Source organism: Cricetulus griseus, chromosome 2 (genome assembly GCF_003668045.3).
Source record: "Cricetulus griseus strain 17A/GY chromosome 2, alternate assembly CriGri-PICRH-1.0, whole genome shotgun sequence".
Classification (NCBI taxonomy): domain Eukaryota; kingdom Metazoa; phylum Chordata; class Mammalia; order Rodentia; family Cricetidae; genus Cricetulus; species Cricetulus griseus.
The window spans coordinates 22,911,283-22,930,644 of record NC_048595.1 but is presented as its reverse complement, the minus strand read 5'-3'; the positions used below and the strand labels follow the sequence as shown (position 1 = coordinate 22,930,644).

Below are 19,362 nucleotides of genomic sequence, written 5' to 3'. Positions count from 1 at the left end.
TTGCAGGCCCTAAGATTGACAGTCTGGGCGTCCAAGCAGAAGCGGACCCGCCCCCAGGCTGAACGAGGAGAGGCTTTGGGGTCAGGAAGCCCCGCCTTATACAGTTGCATGACGTCATAGCCGCCATGGCCAGCTACCCGTACGGGCAGGTGAGTTGAGGCAGCCCCTGCCTCCGTGTCTGGGCTCTGTCTAGAGGCCCGGAGCCGCTCTTCATCCTCGGCTCTTTCTCCCCACTTTATTCGCGCCCTTTCCACGCAGAGGTTCGCCTTAGCAAGGTCTTGCGTGAGCGAGAAGCAGAGAGGGCCCGCCTGTCGCGATCGTCTTACGTCACCTAGGACCACTCGAGAGGTTGTTTGTGTCGCGTCCCCTCTGACGTCGCGCACGCCAGGCTTCGGGGGCTTTGAACAGGATAGATCCGGGCTGGGCCAGACCTGGGCACAACATCAGGTCTCCGGCTGGGTGGGGTTCTCTGCCGACTGGGCGTTTAGAGCTGTGGTTCCCTCGGTGTCACTCAGGGCGTGGGATAAAAACAGGTTTCCCGGCTCACCCAGCACGTACTGCGACAGAATAATCAAGACAGCCAGTGTAGGCGGTGCCCGAAGTGAGATGCTTACACCGCTCACGGTAGTCCAGCGTCATTTCACACGCAGGACAAGTGAAACCCAGAGAAGACGGAGTTTTATCTGGTCACCAGGTAGTTAGGTGACAGGGCCAAGGTCAGAACCTGGATTGGTCTGCAAATGCGTCTTCCTCCCTTGCTAGCCTGGCTCGAACCAGCCAGGAAGATAGCAGTGTGTTTTTTGTGGCCAGAAGTCTGTTAGCTCACAGAGTGGTGAGGTGGTTAAGTTTAGTTTTGAGTCAAAAGTAGAATCATGTCTTGGCCGCATTAGTTTTGAAATCGTTTTCTGAGCCGTTTTCTGAGTTTTGAAATCGTTTCCCTCTTATAAAATGGGTCTCGAGTAGCAGAGTCCCACCCCTCACAGAGTTACTGGGAAGAACGATGCGATGCCTGTAACGCATATGCTGCACAGGAAAGTGTAACATTACTTACAGGGTTTTTCAAAGCAGCCCCCTCACTTCACATTGTACAAAATAATCCCAGTGAAGGGTCCCTAGTTGCCCCGATCACAGAGTAATTTGAGAGGTTAATCTCATGCAAGGAAAGTGGAAAACAATCAAATGGGATATTAGCAACCCTTGATTGACCAGAGTCACAGGCCAAAAGATGTGCAGCCCTGTATCATTAATAGAGCATTTGTTACATTTCGGTGAGAGACAGAGGGGAAAAGAGACTAGATGCGAATTGCTTTTTCTCCTATCATGTGGGTCTTGGGGATCAAACTCCTTGGACCTGACAGCAAACACCTTTAGCCACTGAATCATCTTGCTGGCCCTACACAGCAGCTGGGCTTCCATTATGGTCATATGAGGACCCCGTAGGCACACAGGGCTTACTGTTTTGATTTATAGCTGAGGAACAAACCCAGAGAGGCCTAAAGGTCACACATAGCAAGTGAGGGTGAGGCTAGTATTAGAACTCTGAACTCCGTTTATTGCATACTTAGCAGGAGTGAGTAGAGAGGCTAGTGTGGGCCGAGGTTAGAAGTATAACATTCCCAAACTCCATTCCACTTGCTGCGTTTCGTGAGATGTTAATGGGTGCTGTCAATACAGGAGTCTGTGGTTAAGCAAGTTTGGGAAATACTTTGTTAAATACAGCTTGGTAATGTTCACTAAATCTGCCAGAAAGTCATAAAATATGTAGTATTTCTTAACCATGGAACACCCTTCCCCATTTGTTTTGTCTTATGTCTGGTCATTTTTTTGTGTGACATGCTGGTATACAGAAGAGCTCAGTTTGGGAAAATATTGCCACAGTACTTTTTTTTTTTTTTTTTGTGACTGGTTTGTATCAGAATTACGTAAGAGCTCACTTAAAGAACAGACTTGGATCCCACCTAAGACTTGCTCTGTGCTCAGAATGACACAGATCCCACTCAGAAATCATGAGGGGTATTTATGCATAATGGGGGGGGCAGTGAGAATCTGGAAGCCAGAGGTTGACCTTGAATAGCTGCCTCAATCACTCTCCAATGTACTTTTGAGACAATCTCTCACTGAACCGGGAGCTCACTGAGCTGGATTATCTGGGATCCTCACTGTCTGTACTTCCCCGGGCGTGCCATGCCATACCTGGGGATCTACGCAAGTAGGCCATCCTCCAAGCCCCAGTAATGTACGTCTTAATACACTCTGGGGGTGATTTGTGTACACTCTAAAATCAATGACAGACAGAACTGGGCTAGAATCCTAACACTACCCACTTAACAAGTTTTATATGCTCTTGGATAGACCATTTAAGGGCTCTGGTCCTTAATTTCCTTACCTATCATAGAAAGGGAGAAACAGCACCTGTGGAAAGGGTGTGGGAGGATGGGGTGCAGCAAAGCCTATGGGGAGCTCTGCAGGTCACTGGTGCGTAGGGCATGGCAGGGTATGGTGGCAGCACTTGCTGTCTCTGCCATGATGGTTACTTTGCTGTGCTGCCTGGGCTTATGCTCAGGGCAGAATACTGAAAAGGAGTGCCAGGAGAAACTGTCTGGAATGGAAGAAGAAATGGCACCTTTATCCCCACCTTACAGTTGTCCGCCTCCTCCTCCCAGGTGTTCTAAGAAAGGAAAGCTGGTTGTTTGAAGTCAGGCAAAGGCTCAGGCGCTGCTTCCTCCCTTCCACCCACTGCAGAGTTGTGGAGGATTACAGCCATTGGTGGGAGTCAGGGTTCCTGTAATTTTCCACTGCCTCTGGCCCAGGGTACTCAAGCATTGCCTGGGTTTTGGAGTAGTAAAAGTCAAGTGCCCTTTGGTTCCATGGTGGGAAGAGGGGGAGAGCCTGCCTGATGGATTTCAGTGCTTAAAAGCTTGGTCCCCGAGCCCAGAGAAAGTGGTTTTCACATCCCTGCTCTGCCACTTGCTTTCTGAAATTGGTTGTAAAGATCTGAAGGTCACTTTCACCTTCTTTAGAATGGGGGATCATAGCAGTATCTACACCAGACTTACTGGGAAGATGAAATGAAGTAATTAAGTCAGGTGTGGTGTGTAGTAAATACTCCAAGTGGGAGAGGGATGCAGATGTGCAGATTGTGTTAAATGGGAGTGAACGTAAGATGTTAGGCTAGTGCAGGGGGACCAGCCCAGTGGGGTTTGGCAGGAAGAATCTCCAGTAGGTGAAAAAAGAAGTTATATTCCAGCTAAGGAAATAACTTCACAAAGACTGGGAGGCACGTGAAAAAGTAGATTCCATGGTGCATTTTTCTTAGTGGCTGCTTCGTATCAGAATTATCTGAGAGCTTTATTAAAGAATAAGAAAATCTAATATTTGGGGGTGATTTTAAGGTTAGCCTGGTTTTAATGATAAGGGACCAGCCAGGAGGCAAGAAAATAAGACCAGAGTGTAAGCAAGGGCCAGATCCCAACGGGTCTTACATGCTGTTTTGAGGGGTCTGATTTCCTCCTAAGAGAACTGAGGGAGGGGAGCTGGGGAAGTTTTGTTGCATCGAGTTCACTATGGGCCTTGAGAGAAGGAGTTGAAGCTGGAGAGGTGGAGGCAAAGTGGCCACTTTCAAAGCTATTGAAATACTCTCTCCTAAAGAGGACAGTGACCTGGTAAAGGCTGGTGTGACGAGCTGTTGGCAGGAAGAGCTGAGGGAACATGGTGTTTAATTGAGGTGACAGAGAAGGAAAGGAAGTCCCAGCAAGGGCACTAAGGCTTTGATTTGGATGACTGGTGGCAGGAGGCACTAAGAGATGGGAACAAAGAGATGCAGAAGGTGGAGGGAAGGTCAGGAGGATGCTGGGTCTGTGGGTCTGCAGCGCAGGGGAGATGCAGCTGCAAAGAAAGATTTTGGAGTGTCAGCACGGAGGTGGTAATTAAAGTCTTGGGACAGTTCTTGGCTCATTGTTCATTGGTTGCATGTTTCTGTCCCTTAAATATTTTAGAAGGCTCTGCTGGTGATTGCCCAGACCATTCCTTCTGTCTTCCTGTGGCTGTTTAACCCTTTGCTTAGGCTCCTGCCTCTTCCATGAGGCACTTGAAAGGTAGCTCTGAGCAGGCCTGCCTTTGCAATGCAGCCTCCTCCCTTCTCCCTTCCTCATTGGGGGTCAGTCAGGACCCTCTTTGATGCCCCCGTGCCTCCCTCAGGCTTGCAGGCAGAAGAATGAGCCCTTGGGGTTAAGAGAGAACACAGGGATTTCTGCATTGGGAGGGGCTGAGCTCTCTGCCACCTGCAGGAGTGCAAATAGAGACTTTGGGGTTGAACTGAACAAATCGGGGTCTAGATGCTCCAGTGGAGAAAGGATGTAATTTTCTGAGACTGTGCTCTGGATGCTGAAAGATGTCTCCACCCTTTCCTTCCGCCTGTGTCCACTGTAGAAAGCCATCATACTGGACAGGTGTTTAGCACAGCTCCTGGCACAGGCATGTGCTAGGCACTCATTTGTGCAGTACTATGTTGAATCAGTTTCCCATTTTAACTGCATGATCTAAGTATATTAAACTCTGGGCATCTTCATTTTCTCATCTCTAAAATGGGGGTGAGCAGTTAGCTCTCAGGATCAAGGGAACCAGTGAAAAGTGAGTGAACTTAAAGCACCTCACAGAGCCTCATTAGTTATGTCCCCAACCCTGAAAAATATCAACTATAGCTTATTTCCATCAGCTAAGACCCGGAGGTGGTTTTTCTGTGATGCTTTAGAAACCATGGTTACTGAACCCTTGTCTTTTGCCCTCCACCCCAACCTTATGTTTATGAGTCTGAAATGCTGTTAGAAAATGTCTAAATGAAAGGGTTGGCAGCAGAACATGGAGTCAAAGATCTGGCTCCCATTTCTCGTTCAGACCTTAACTTGAGACTCAGTGACCCTGAGACCAGCCCGATGCCTTACACAAGCCTCCTCCCCGGCCTGTTCTGCCTTAGTTGATGGCTGTGTCTTCTCCATTGTGTGCAGGCTAGAACCCTGAGTCATTCGGAACACTTTGCTGTCTTCACTCCCCCTCCATCTCTTGCCTAATCCAATTAGTTGCCAAGTCATGTCTAGTCTCTCTCTGAAATAGCTTCAGAGTCCACCCCATTCTTCCCATCCCTGAGCCTGCTGTCTGGTTCATGCCCTGCCTGCCCAGCACCTGGGCTGCCCCCTCACCGCCCCCAGCTCATCTCCAAACGCACACTGGCTGTTCTCCTAACAAGGCTTAGAACACATTCCTCCTGCATTGGAAACCCTTCTGTGGTTCTCGGTTTTCTCTAGCGTAAAGCCCTAACTCTGCAAAGTGATGATTATTTGTTCACACTTTTATGGAGGCTTACAGGTACCAGTCACTGTGCTGGGCTTGGGGTGAAGATGGTGGTGGCGATGGTGATGGTAAAGAAAGAAGCTCTGTGTCTGTCCCTAGAGAACTTACTGTACTGGACAGGCAGGGATAACTCACCCACCAACTGAAAAGCAGCACAAGATGCACCCTTGGGTGCATGAGGGTGTGAAGGGCTTTCCTTTCTGGGTTCACAGCATGCTCTTGCCATTCCCTGACCACACCATGCTTACTCTTGTGTCTACAGTACCCACCACCACCACCACCAACAACAACAGCAACAACTTCTTTTGGTGGGGAATACCTCTGCATCTTCCAAAGACCAGCATGGCACTAATAGCTTTAGTCAAAGCAACTTTTTTGGGGAGAGGGATAATACATTAAAAAAAATAATAATACATGTTTGTTTGGTGTGTGTTCTGACAAACCCATATAGGGATGGGAAATGGAACACTCTGAGTCTCCAGAGCCCCTGGCTATAGTACACAGAGGCGGACAAGACAGGGAGTGTAGCTATAAAGACTTGGTCTCCAGGACCGAGCCTCAGGACCCAGCTCCACATAGTTTACATGTGACGTCTCAGAACTCAAGTTTCCATCTCTGTAGAGGGGCACTGTCGTTAATAGTTACTACATATCAAGTTGTTGTTCTGTCAAGCTTCATATGATGAGCCTGATTTCATTCATGTGAGGTGGCACTATTACCTACAGATCCCGAGGCTTCGTGAGGGTGAGTCATTAATTCAGTTAGTGTGTGATACACTTTTGAAAACACCTCTTTCATTCAAAGAAACTGAGCTTTTCCCAGACCTAGCAGCAAAGTCAGTATTACTTGAAGTCAGTGAAGACTGTACTTGATCTGCTGTTGTACTGTGCTCTCAGTCTGTGTAAGCTTAACCTGCCTTTAAGAGAACAACATAACCAATCTTACTTGAATTGGATTCCCCGTGCAATCAGCTTTTACAACCCAAGCTAAATGCAGAGCTCTTTACTCTTAAATTATATATTCTCTCATGTCCCTGACCCTAAATAGTGTGTGTGTGTATAAGTGTGTGTGTGTGTGTGTGTGTGTATAAGTTTGTATGTGGTAGTCATTTACTGAAAGCAGCCAACATCTGTGTGAGGTTTTGAGTGCTGTTCTGGGTCAATGAAATAACTTCTTCCTTAGTAAAACTCTGCTAAAGATCTCTATAGAAAATTGTCCCTTAAGAGTCATGTGGTGGCCGGGTGTTGGTGGTGCATGCCTTTAATCCCAGCACTTGGGAGGCAGAGGCAGGTGGATCTCTGTGACTTCGAGACCAGCCTGGTCTACAAGAGCTAGTTCCAGGACAGCATCCAAAGCCACAGAGAAACCCTGTCTCGAAAAACCAAAAATAAATAAATAAAATAAAATAGTCATGTGGTGGCTCAGGCCTTTCATCCCAAGCATTTGGGAGGCAGAGACAGGTGGATCCCTGAGTTTGAGGCCATCCTGGTCTACAAAATGAGTTCCAGGACAGCCAAGGCTACACAAAGAAACCCTGTCTTGAACTGACGCGCCCCCCCCAAAAGTGTGCTTTATTCCTGTCATATGCCATTTTTCTGTGCTGTTCAATAAATACAGGGCAAAGACCTTTGTTAGAGTCCAACAGAAGACATGGGAAGTGAAGAAATCACATTTGGGCTCTCGTCAAATCACTCCAACAGGAGTTGCTTCATTTTCATTCCTTATTGTATGTTTTGTTATTGTTGTGGGTTTGGGTTTTTTTTGTTTGTTTGTTTGTTTTGTGGTTTTGTTTTCTTCAAAACAGGGTTTCTCTGTAGCTTTGAAGCTTGACCTGGAACTCACTCAGACCAGGCTGGCCTAGAACTCACAGAGATTCCCATCTACGTCTAGCTCCTGGTTGCTGGGATTAAAGGGGCATCTGTGCCATCACACAGTGCTCCTTACTGTGTTATTGATAAATTATGGTGCCCCCAGTTTGTGGAATGATTTATTGATTGATCTGAACTCATGTGACCATCCAGAGAGCCCAAGGAAATGGGGACTTTTAATTTAGGACATCTTGGGCACCAGAAAAGACAAGGAACAACAGGAATAATCCCCCAAAGCTCCTTCCTTGTCCACCAGCAGGGTGGAGAGGTCCCGAGGAAAAGGTAAATCAGGGTGTCTCAGATTGGCAGAATTGGTAAGCAGCTCCCAGGAGCAGGGGACATACACACCCATGCTTACTCTTTTCTTCTTTCTCTCTATCAAGCCCAGTTTGCCTCTACTACTCAGTGCACCACAAGCAGCAAGCAGGCTTCCCCAAAAGCTTGTTGCCTCTACTTTCTCACTTTGGCTCTCAAACTGCTCTTACTCTAATTCGGAATTCTCTGTCTCCTGAAGTTCACGCTCATGCAGAACAATTGAAAGATATACTTAAAAGGATTGGAGCTAAAGTGTCATTAAGACAAATTTATTGGCTGTTATTAAAATATATTGCCTCTGGGATCCTTACCATAGGACATTTGATTCAGGAGTCTTGGGAAAGAATTGGTGACCAGGTGTATTGCTCTACACAACTGGTTCAACTAAAACATGAATGCTTTGGAACCAGGTTAGTTTAGCCATATAGCTTTTCCAAAAGGAAAACGGGTCTCCCAGGAGTGTCTCCTACTGAACCTCACAGCACCTCCTCTCCCTAATTCTCTGCCAACTGGTAATATAATAAATGGTCCACATCTGAGCTAGGCTGTAATGCTACAAGTCTTTAATCCCAGCACTCGGGAGGCAGAGGCAGGTGGATCTCTGTGAGTTGGAGACCAGCCTGGTGGTCTACAGAGTGAGATCCAGGACAGCCCCAGGGTTACACAGGAAAACCCTGTCTCAAAGAACAAAGTAAAATAAATAAATTATCCACCTCCATAGAGTGGCCTTAAAGAAGCTTCTGAGGCAGGGGAATCAGTGGCTTCATCTCCAGTCATTAGAGAAGTAGGACCAAACCCTGACCAAGAAGCGCTCCGTTCGCCATATACAAAGGTCTCACAAAGTGTGTGCAGGGAATAGGGTTCTAGCCATTTCACTGGAGGGATAATAATGTTACTGCAGATACCTATGAAATGATACCTGTTGAATGGCAAGCTCATAAAAACAATTCTGTCCACTGCTTAATGCAGTCTATGGATGCATAAATGCCTGCCCATGTTGCGCACAACCCAGGCAGCAGGCCTTGTAAATGTTACTTATGACCAATTAATCAGACAAGGAAACTTTGAAACAGGCTCAGCCACTTGCCAGCCTCAGCTACTGCAAGGGCTAGGACCAAAGTTGCTGAGCCTAATACTCCCTCAGGGTCCTTTTCCACCATCAGACAAAAGTCTGCTGAGCCCTGTTTGGACTTGGTTGATCGTCTACACAGCAAGCTATGGAAAGACAGATGATAAAGAAGCTGCTGCCAGCTATCCTTTCATTAGCTCACAAAATGCAAATTCTGATTGCAAAAAACTCTTTATCTGTAGTTGTTCATCCTTTTCATACTATACTGATCAATAAAAGCCCACCAAAGGGGCTGGAAAGATGGCTCAGAGCTTAAAAGCGCCAACTGCTCTTCCAGAGGTCCTGAGTTCAATTCCCAGCAACCACATGGTGGCTCACAACCATCTGTTATGAGATCTGGTGCCCTCTTCTGGTGTGCAGATATACATGGAAGCAGACTGTTGTATACATAATAAATAAATAAAATCTTTAAATAATAATAAAAAAAGCCCACCAAAGCATTGGCACGTAAGTAAGAGTGGAAGGTTCACATTCCGGCAGCAGCCTTGTGGCCCTCCCTCTGTGTTTCAAATGTGGTGAAAGAGACCATTTCTAAAAACAAAACTTACTGATGGACTTCAATATGGTTAAACCCCTTTCTAAAATGCACTGTGAATGTAAAGATGGCTTCTCTGGGCCAGTCAGTGCCCATCTAGAGTTGCTAGTGAAGGCAGTCCAATTGAGGGACGCACAAGGATGAGTGCTGAGGGCAGCTTGGTGATGCAGCAAACCCCTTTGGTTCCCTGCCTGTGGTCCCAGTGCCCTGGCCCTGCGCTGCCTCTGCAGGGGCCCAGAACTACGGGTGCTGTGCTTTGTACTTCTGCCTCACGCCACCCAGCTCCATCCCAAGCCTGAGACATCAAGAGGTTGGATTATTAAAGGTATTTCTATATTAGATCTATCTGTAATTAGGATATAAAATTAAATGTAATAGAAGAGGTAAAGAGGAACCCCTTCCAACAAATGTTTTGACTTGATTTTAGGTAACTGGACTCTAAAAGTTTTGTTTGCCCAGATTTTTTTTCCTCCAGATGTCATTGATTCTGACTACATTAGTCAGATTCACATTATAGGTTATTGCCAGCTGCTCCAAGAAATTCCAGCTCTAACTCAGTTGATAAAATTGATTATTAATCCTTATCCCACCCTATAGACACTGATAACAGGCTAAGGAAGAACTTGATTCCACAGGGCACACTGGACTCAGTTGGTATTTCTAACAGCCAGATTCCCATGAAGGGCATTAGAGACATAGCAGCTGGTGTCTCCATTATAGTGTAATAACTCTGGCCTAGTTGGCACATTGAATCCCCGGTTTTAGACATTCAAGGAATTGGTGACAAAAGTAATCCCCCACTTTTGTAAGTACAGAAACCTTACGTGCAGTTTTCCAAAATCAAACTGCTGTTTTCCACTTCTTTGTTTTACCCTTATCTTTCTCCCTTGTGGCAGTGGGGTTGTGACAGCCCCTGAATATCCCTTTCCCTCAGGGCCATGAGAAACACCTACCTAAGCTTTCTTGGATCAAAGGTCCCCCTAACTGGGGACAAACGTAAGCAATTATGTCAGCTAATCCAAGAACAACTTCAGCCAGACCATATAGAACCCATTGTTCAGTGCTGTTATCTATCTTCTATCTTCCCCAAAATCTGTTAAATGGAGGCTTTTATGTGATCTCCATGTTATTAATGCTCCTTTTCATCTCTTGGAGCCATCCAGCCTGGAGTTCCACCTCTCCTATGTTTATAGTTACTGATTTAAAATAATTGCTTTTTTTTTTTTTTTTTCTATTCCATTATGCCCTGGTCATCAAGAATTGCTTTCTCAGTGCCTCCTGTCAATAAGCAAACACCTATATCTCCCTTCCAATGGCAAGTACTTCTCCAGCTGCCAGTGGTGGGTATATAGTATAGTACTACCGCTAAAAAGGCAATACACTCTATTAGATAAAAGTCTTCAGATACTTATTACATATTTCAGTATATGGATGATATCCAATTAGCCTCTTATACTAAAGTATATGTCTGTTTTAAAGGATTTACACACTTCAATACAAGTCTCTCTTCATTTGCAGCTTGTCCCAGCAGAGTTCAGCTAGGTGTTCCATGTCTGGTATACATGTCTGGTATATTGTCCATCATCCTTCCCTTGTTGATTACAATGGTCTGTTCCCAAAAAGATAATATTAAATTCTTTTCATTAGCTCTTGGGCAATATCAGTTTGCTTTGGCCTCCCTTGAGAATTCTCAAAGTGGCTTTCCCATCTTTTTGCCTCCCTTACAGATCTTGGACTCATCTCCTTAATTCCTTTTGCTTTACAGTTCCAATGAGTGGCTTGAGCCTGGAAGGAGGACAGCTTAGATTTATGCTCTCTGTTTATCTTGAACACTCCTCTTTCCCTTGCAGCAGGATTCACTCCCTTTTCAGCTATTTTACAATGGTTGTTTCTTCCCAATATACCTAAAACTTTTGTTTTAATCCCAAACCAACAGTGACTCTTATTTACCAGGACAGAACCAGAGTTGTCCAACTTACTGGATAGACTTACTAGACAAGACCCTGATTTGTTGTTGTTTTTCAAGACAGGGTTTCTCTGTATAGCCCTGGCTGTCCTGGAACTCGATCTGTAGACCAGGCTGGCCTTGAACTCACAGAGATTCACCTGCCTCTGCCTCTCAAGTGCTGGGATTAAACTCGTTTGTTTGTTTGTTTGTTTGTTTTCATCCTTCTAGATCTCAGAATAATTTCAACTTCCCTTTGCAAACCTCAGAAGAGTGGCAATTAGCTTTTTGTTTTTGAGAACAAAACTCTTTTCATTCCCTCCTATAAAGACTCTATAGGATTCTGTTACTTCCATGCAGGGCTTTTCTCCAACAAATACACAACCTATTTCCAGGGTTAGGCAAAAGGCAGAGGGCAAGGAGTGGAGGATTCATATGTGGGCTGGCTCTTGGTCAGACTACTCCAGGAGGAAGTTGCTTCGTCTTCCTTCCCTAGTACATTATTGGCATGAGTTAGAGGCTGACAAACCTGAACGGTGGTATTTGGGTTTTGTCCCTACTGCCCTGGGGATAGGCTCCCTGTCTACCTTAGAGTCATGAAGTTAGGGACTATTCGTGCATCTTGAGCTGCTGTGGAGGGTCCATGCTGTGACTACATCACTGGCGGCTGATGAGGGGCGGAGCTTTGTATCAAAGACTGTACTTGTGCTGTGAATTCTGCAGGTGGAGGTCAAGATCCCAAAGGGTGAGCATTCCACTTTGTTCATATATTTACTGAGCATCCATTGTCCCCTGGAGCTAGGGATAAAGCCACAAGTCAAACATGATCCCAGGCCTTGTAGGGCCCTTGATGTACAGGAAAGAGAAGTCAGGAGGATAAGATGCCAGTCTGGACTCTGTATGACCTTGGGTAACAAGTAGCTTCCCTAGAAGCCTCAAGGCCACCTGAGCAGAAATGTAAGTCCAACCTCACCTGTGGGCAGTGCAGGTGCTTTGTAGCTGTAAAGTGCTATGCTGTGGCTTCTTTCCTCACCCTGCTCATGCCTGTTTTTCCTGCAGACTTTCCCGGGAGCTGCAGGACAGGCACCTGGAGCACCCCCAGGTGGCTACTACCCTGGACCTCCCCATGGTGGGGGCCAGTATGGCAGTGGACTTCCCCCTGGCGGTGGTTACGGAGGTCCTGCCCCCGGAGGGCCCTATGGATACCCCAGTGCTGGGGGACTCCCCTCTGGAACTCCCAGCGGACCATATGGTGGTGTACCTCCAGGAGGCCCCTACGGTCAGCCACCTCCAAGTTCCTATGGTGCCCAACAGCCTGGACCTTATGGACAGGGTAAGTAGAACCTTCAGCTCTGGGACCCAGTGTAGAACCTCTGACCTGGTCTAAGCTATCCATGTCCCCTCCTTGTCCTTCCTGAAGATGTGCGTGTGCCCCAGTCTCTGGCACCATAGCCCTTCGCTTCCTGCTTTGCCTATACTGGCCGAATGAGAAGTCCATCAGTTAGCTTTACTGGGCCAACATTCCCAAAGTCCTCTTGGCTTACAACAAGCATTTATTTCTACTGTTTGCTTACTCTCGCTCATGTGTCAGCAACTGTGGGTTGCCAGCTGAGTTTCTGCTCCATGTATCTTTCATTCTGGGACTAGTGCTGAAGGAGCATCCCCTTTGGGGCATGTTGTCCTTAGGGTAGAGGGAAAGAGTAAGAAGCTAGCCGGGCTGGGCGGTAGCTCTGCAGGGTCCACTCAGAAGGACTGATGTCTCATCTACTCATGTTCTTTTGGCCGAAGCACATCCCGTTGTCAAGCTGAACCCCGGCTGGAGATGGTGCTCCTCTCATAGGGTATCTTTGAGCTACCAGGCGGTGGGAGAGGGTGTACAATGCTTGGATCAGGAAGGGGGATCCGAAGATAATTGGAGACAGCAATGTAGTCCATGGGAGAAGAAACTCCGTTCCTGTAGGAGGGTGACTGGCCACATCTGTGGAAAGAAAATATGTCACCAGTGAAAGCTTCTCCAATCAGACCCTGGCCTGCCCAAACTGCCTCTGTAAGCCTCAGTGTCCAGCTCTGTGAAATAGGGACAGTGCCTCACAGGCTGATTAGTAAGGACTAAATGTGAAGCTGCAGCTTAATGCTAGGCATAGCATCTGAACTTAATGGACAGCACTCTGTGAGAGACTTGTAACAGTACAGGAGAATATTGGTGTGAAATGTGATGGTAGCTATGGCAAATAAGAGGATGAAAGAGAAGGGGAAAGAGAGCCGCAGGCTGGAGGGAAGGTATTAGACAAGACAAGGAGGGTTGAGATTGAAGAGCTTTAGCTGGGGTCTCTTAGCAGAGGGCTGGGGAAAGTGGGTGCCAGTCCTTGCTTTTCCCGGGTTCCCTTTAGTCAGCTCCTTCACAGCACTGCTGTTCTCAGGGGCCCAGCACCAGCTAGGCAGCCAGGAACTGCTTTGGCTTATGAGAAGGGCCTCCAGGGAGTGCTGTGCTTAGGAAGCAAACAGCATCTGAATGTACCCAGGCAGGTGGTCCTGGGGGAGATGCCCAAACCTCTGGGGTTCTGCGCCCAGCCAGCCAGTGGCATTTATCTTCTCAGAGCCCAAGCGTCTGGCTGTTGGCTTCCAACTTAGAGGCTCTGCAAATGGATTTCTGTACCCTCCAAAACCTTGTGTCTGAGCTCATAGGAAGTCTGCAGGGAAAGGAGCCCCTGACTCTGAGGGCCTGAAAGTGGCTGTAGTGTGTAGAGCAGGGGAGGAGAGGAGGGGCTCACCTTATGTGCTCAGCCTCCCTCTCATTTGACTGCATTGTTTCCTCTCTAGGGTGGCTAGCAACACCTGGGAGTGGTACTGCATACATCCTGATCTATGCACTTGCCTTAGAGTCCTGGGAAGGTCCACCTCCTGGGTTTGAGTACTAGTATACAACTGTGGGTGACAGAGCTGACCATTGGCGGTGCTCCTCTGTTTGCAGAAAGAGGGCCTCTGGCTGCCGCATTTGCCATCAGCCCTTGCTGTCCATCCAGCAGAGATGCTGTAAATGCATCCTGGGTGTTTCTTTGCTGCCTTCTCCTCCCCCACAGCTCCTCATTCCTTCAAAAGCAGCTGAAATACCCCTTCTCTGAAAATGCCCCCACCACCCGCTTTCCAACCTTTGCTGAGGGCTTCATCTTGCTGTTGTCTCATTCCAAACACTCTTGGACACGGTTCATTTTATAAATATGGAAGTTGGAATTCAAAAAAGTTACTTATCTCATCTGAAGTTGCACAACTAGTAAAAACCAGTTAGGACTTGAATCCAGGTCTACCTTGAATCTAAGGCTGAGTTCTTCTGTTCGAAGCACACAGGCACACTTGTAACAGAAACTCCTCCCTCCCCACTGACCCTGCTTGTTCTAGTTCGGTTTCTGTAAAGAGCACCATGACCAAAAGCAACTTAGAGGAAGAAAGGGTTTATTTGGCTTTCATCAAGGGAAACTGAGGCAGGAAGCTTAAAGCAGAAACCTAGGAGGAGCACTGCTTGCCACCTTGATCTCTTGCTCATTCTTGGGTTCACACTCAGCTAGTCTTTCTCTTCAGCACAGGCCCACCTGCCTAGGGATGGTACTGCCCACGGTGGGCTTCTATATCAACCACCAATAAGACAGTGCCCCACAAACGTGCCCACAGGTCAGTCTTAAAGGAAATCCCCACTCCAAAACCAGGGCTATAAAGTGAACCCAAGGCTTCAAGAAACCCACAGCTCATGGAGTTCCAGAGAGTTAGGCCTGGAGTCCTAGGTCTCAGAAGCAGGAGTCTGACTTCTCTCCCGCCTTACAGTATCAAAAAACAGCTTCTCTAGAAAAAACAGTTTCTGTCCCTACTCTCCACTGCAAAAGCTGATTCTCAGACCCTGTATGGTGGGTGTGTTTTCCTGGACCCTCAGAGGCTGACCTGCAGGGTTCAGAGGTACCTGCCTCTCAGGCCAGTAAAAGTCTAAAGTGTGCTGTCGCTGTTTTGAGGTCACACTAAGTGTCCTTTCATTTTCCTCCACTGACCTGTCTCTTAGAGCTCTGACCTGAGCAGACCTCAGTTGAGACCATTTGTGTCAAGTCAACAGTAAATGCTACCCAGTGCACTGTTTAAGGTGGGCAAGCCGGCCTGGGTCTCCTACACTAGACCTTCAGTGAGGCAAGCCAGCCTGGGTCTGCCCTCCACAGTGCCCGTGTCTGTTTCTGATACCTTCTTATGTGCAGAATCCCCTTTTGTGGTCAGTTAGCCCTGCTTCACTAAGACAGATGAGTCTGCTTCTCCACCTTTGTCACTCCATCCCTCAGGCCATTACAGAGTCCTCGTTGTATTGGAGGGGGTGGGAATTGTAAAATCAACTAGAGAAGTTACTGGGGCACTGTACACAAAGTTTTGCAGGACCCTGCTGTGGAAGTCAGCTGCAGTCCTTCATGAGGTGACACGCAAGCCTCTCTCAGAGAAGGGCATGCGCTTGGAGGATGGATAGATAGGCAGACCTGCAAGGCTTAGTGGGTGGGTATTCTAGTTTGCTCTCTTGCTGTGGTAAAACACTGATGGGGGAATTTAGGGCGGGAAAGGGTTTCTTTCAGCTTTTAGGTTATAGTCATTGACAAGAAGCAGGAGCCATGGAGAAACACTGTTTGCTGGCTCGCTTGCAGGCTTATACTTACTTAGTTTTCGTAAACAACCAGGACCACCTACCTAGGGAATGGTGCCACCCACAGGTTAGACCCTCCTACACCTGTTAACAGTCAAGACAGTCCTCCACAGGCCAATCTCATCTGGGCAATCCAGCCCTTCAGTTGGACTCCTTTCTCAAATGACTCCAGGCTTCATCAAGGTGGCAGTGGAGATAACTAGGAGAGAAGGGAAAGCCTGTGGCCAGGGAGATGCCCAGCATGGCTCCCTGACCTTTCGTTGACCTGGGTCTGACTACCATGGTTCACACCCCTTCCTCCAGGTGGTGTCCCCCCCAATGTGGATCCTGAGGCCTACTCCTGGTTCCAGTCAGTGGATGCCGATCACAGTGGCTATATCTCCCTCAAGGAGCTGAAGCAGGCCCTGGTCAACTCCAACTGGTCCTCATTCAACGATGAGACATGCCTCATGATGATAAGTGAGTCCCACCCTTCCAAGAGCATGCAGACTTGAGCTGGGTCGGGCCACCTGACGAGTGACAGAAGTGGGCAAGTATTCTGAGGAGAGCGATAGCCAGGGAGGAAGCGAGGTTTAAGATGCAATCTCCTTTACAGTGGATCGCTGTCAAGTCTAGGTTGCTCAGTTTCAGGCTGGTCCAGTTTCCCATTCTGCAGCCAGACACTCCCCTCCCTGCTAAGAAACTGCAGGAAAGAGGTCAGCATGGACCCCTTGGAGCTAAGCTACTAGCCCTGCAGAGTCTGGACGGGACAGGACGGACAGTGGCCAGGGGAAGGGCTGTACCACATTTGGTCTGTCTCAGGCACAGGCATTTGTTTCAGCCTGGGGGAAGAGCTGTCTCAGTGGTGCCCTTCAGTCTTGAAGCCTTCCTCTGTCTTTTCCCTCCTCCCACTCAGACATGTTTGACAAGACCAAATCTGGCCGCATTGATGTCGTCGGCTTCTCAGCCCTGTGGAAGTTCCTCCAGCAGTGGAAGAGCCTCTTCCAGCAGTATGACCGGGACCGCTCTGGATCCATTAGCCCCGCAGAGCTGCAGCAAGGTAAGGGCCATGGTGGGCACTGTGGGCACGGCATGGCATTCCTTTTCATGTCTTAAAACACATCCAAGGGTTTTCCTCTCACCGTCCAGTGCCTACCTGTACCACTCATTCCACCTGATCTGCACCCTGACTGGGCTTTGAGCCAAGATCCAAAGTCAGGCAACAATGGGTCTGGAGTCAGTGCTGTGCTCCCTGGTGACAGGGCTGAATGGCACAGCCCCTCTGGCATGGGAGAGATGGGAACTTGGAGAGCAGTGTGGTTTGTTTTTGTCCCAGCATGTGGCATGGAAAAAGCCCTGCCTCGGGGCTCAGGGAAGTTCTGTTGCCACTCAGCCAGAGCCTTCTCAGAGTTGTGACTGGGTAAGAGGACCTGGGACCACAGCTCCATATCTGGTTCCAATCTTACTCCATAGTTAAGCCTGCAGCCTGTACTCAGGCCAGTAGGTTACCAGGACAGATGGCTGATGTGGCTCTGAGAACCCAGTGAGAAGTTCCATCACCTCAGAGGGGAAAAGGCTGCCCAGAGAGTCCAGGGCCTTTGTCCAGGCTATGCATTTCATTCAGATGAGGGTCTGTGTGTGGGGGTGAGCGTGCCATGTCTGCCCGTGCTAGAAGGTTGTCAGTACCGAACACTGTCTTGCTGGCTTCTTTCACTGATGTTGGTGAGGTTGACAGCAACAACAAAATTCGTACTAGGCACTGTAATAAGCATTGCAGTGGGTTCTTGAAATTCATCGTCCCAAGGGCCAGACCCTGTTGGCCATTGCACACCGATTGGTGAAGGATCCCTCCTGGTCTCCCTTTTATGAGGGACAAAACTGAAGCTTAGTTCCTTGCCCAAGGGCTCACAGAGCAGGAGCAATCTCAGTGGGAGAATGGAAGAGACATGCAGGCTGTGGCCTTATATGGGGATATGACTTTTATTTAAAATAGGACACTGTGCAGGGCACATGCCTCCATGATTGCCTTTGATCCTTATTAGAAGCATAGGTTAAGTATCACCCTGCAGGAGTGGCAATAAGAGGGTCTAGTGAGACTGAGCAGGGAGACCAAGAACTGCCTGCCTCCAGGACAGTTGCACCCCACGTGCTGTGCTGGTGTCTCTGATATCTGTCTCTCCAGGGTGGTTGGTGGCTCACACTTAGCTCAGATGCATGAGATGGTCACAGGATACCGTTAGCCTCTCTGGGATCTCATGATCCTTGACAGTGACTGATGAGATGATGGGTGGGGTGTCCAAAGAGACCACCTGTGCTCCTGACATGTGACTGGATCGAAGGACCTCTCTGTCCTCCTTATGCTTCTGAGCTGATCCCCTCCTCCCCAGCTGCCCTGATCTGCTGTGCTGCTGTGCTGCTCTATAGTGGTGGTCTCATGGCAGGCTATTTCCTGTGCCCTTCCTCTCCAGCTCTGTCCCAGATGGGCTACAACCTGAGCCCTCAGTTCACCCAGCTCCTGGTTTCTCGTTACTGCCCGCGCTCCGCCGCTCCTGCCATGCAGCTTGACTGCTTCATCAAGGTGTGTACCCAGCTGCAGGTGTTGACTGAGGCCTTCCGGGAGAAGGACACTGCTGTACAGGGCAACATTCGGCTCAGCTTTGAGGACTTCGTCACCATGACAGCTTCTCGGATGCTATGACCCAGCCTACCCAGCGGGAGTGGAGCACACCAAGGGATATGGCCTCTCTTCCTTTCCTCCTCTCCTAGCAAAGCCTGACCTAGGAAAGGACTGAAGGTTGAATACTGTGGGCTGTGGAATGGCACAGCCTTGGAGCAGGGGATGCCAGTGGTGGCGGTAGAGTTAGTGTCTGGTCATCTGTCTTTGGCCTCTGGCTTTCCCACCTAGTCCCTGATGCCAGCACTAAGTGTTCATCAGCTGGCTTCTTCTGGCACTACTGTCATCTCTCACCGAGGCCACCAGGTCAGTGAGCCCAGTTTCTGCAAAGTGGAATCAGACTGAGCATGAAGGAGATTTGCTGGGACCAGTGCCTGGGATTCCTCAACTCCCACAATCCTTGTGTGTTAGCCTTAGTTTACCTGAGGCTTTGCCTGCTCAAGAAGCTTGGACAGTCTGCCATTTCGGCCATATCTTATGAGGTTCCTGCCCTCCAAAACTTGGACTGCTCATTGGCCTGCCATGTTCCACTCAGCTTTAGTCCCCAGAGGACAGTTGTTACATCTCGCTGCCAATGTTTTTAATTTGCTTTTTTTTTTTTTTTTTTTTTTCCATTTGGGGCCAAAAGTCCAGGAAACTGTTAGATTCAATAAAAGACTCTACAGTCCCATGTTTCCCATCATGACTCCTCTCTAGTGTATCCATGTTTGTCCATCCGTTCGTTCGTTCATTCATTCATTCATTCATTCATGTAGGGAAGCATCCACTGCTTACCCAGCCATGCAGAAGCAACAGTGCAAGGGGCCTCGGTAGACCTGGCGATCATCTTATTTGCCAGGGTGAATGAAGTTGGGACCCTGCCAGGTTCCTCTGTGTCTGGGATCTGCCCAAAGGCTGACAGTGTCTTC

The 19,362-nt window shown here is 48.3% G+C and overlaps 1 protein-coding gene across 2 annotated transcripts; it reads left to right on the top strand.

Annotated features, from left to right (window-relative positions):
* Nucleotides 1-19,070, top strand: Pef1 (penta-EF-hand domain containing 1). Of its 2 annotated transcripts, none has more exons than XM_027399423.2 (5): nucleotides 1-149; nucleotides 12,198-12,471; nucleotides 16,105-16,260; nucleotides 16,697-16,840; nucleotides 18,249-19,070. In XM_027399423.2, exons 1-5 carry the CDS (start codon nucleotides 126-128, stop codon nucleotides 18,476-18,478), a joined length of 828 nt encoding a protein of 275 aa, XP_027255224.1. In that variant the 5' UTR covers nucleotides 1-125; the 3' UTR covers nucleotides 18,479-19,070. The 2 variants fall into 2 exon arrangements, with proteins under 2 accessions (XP_027255224.1, XP_027255223.1); XM_027399422.2 differs by lacking the exon at nucleotides 1-149 and adding an exon at nucleotides 11,396-11,883.
* Nucleotides 19,071-19,362: the final 292 nt, after the last annotated feature.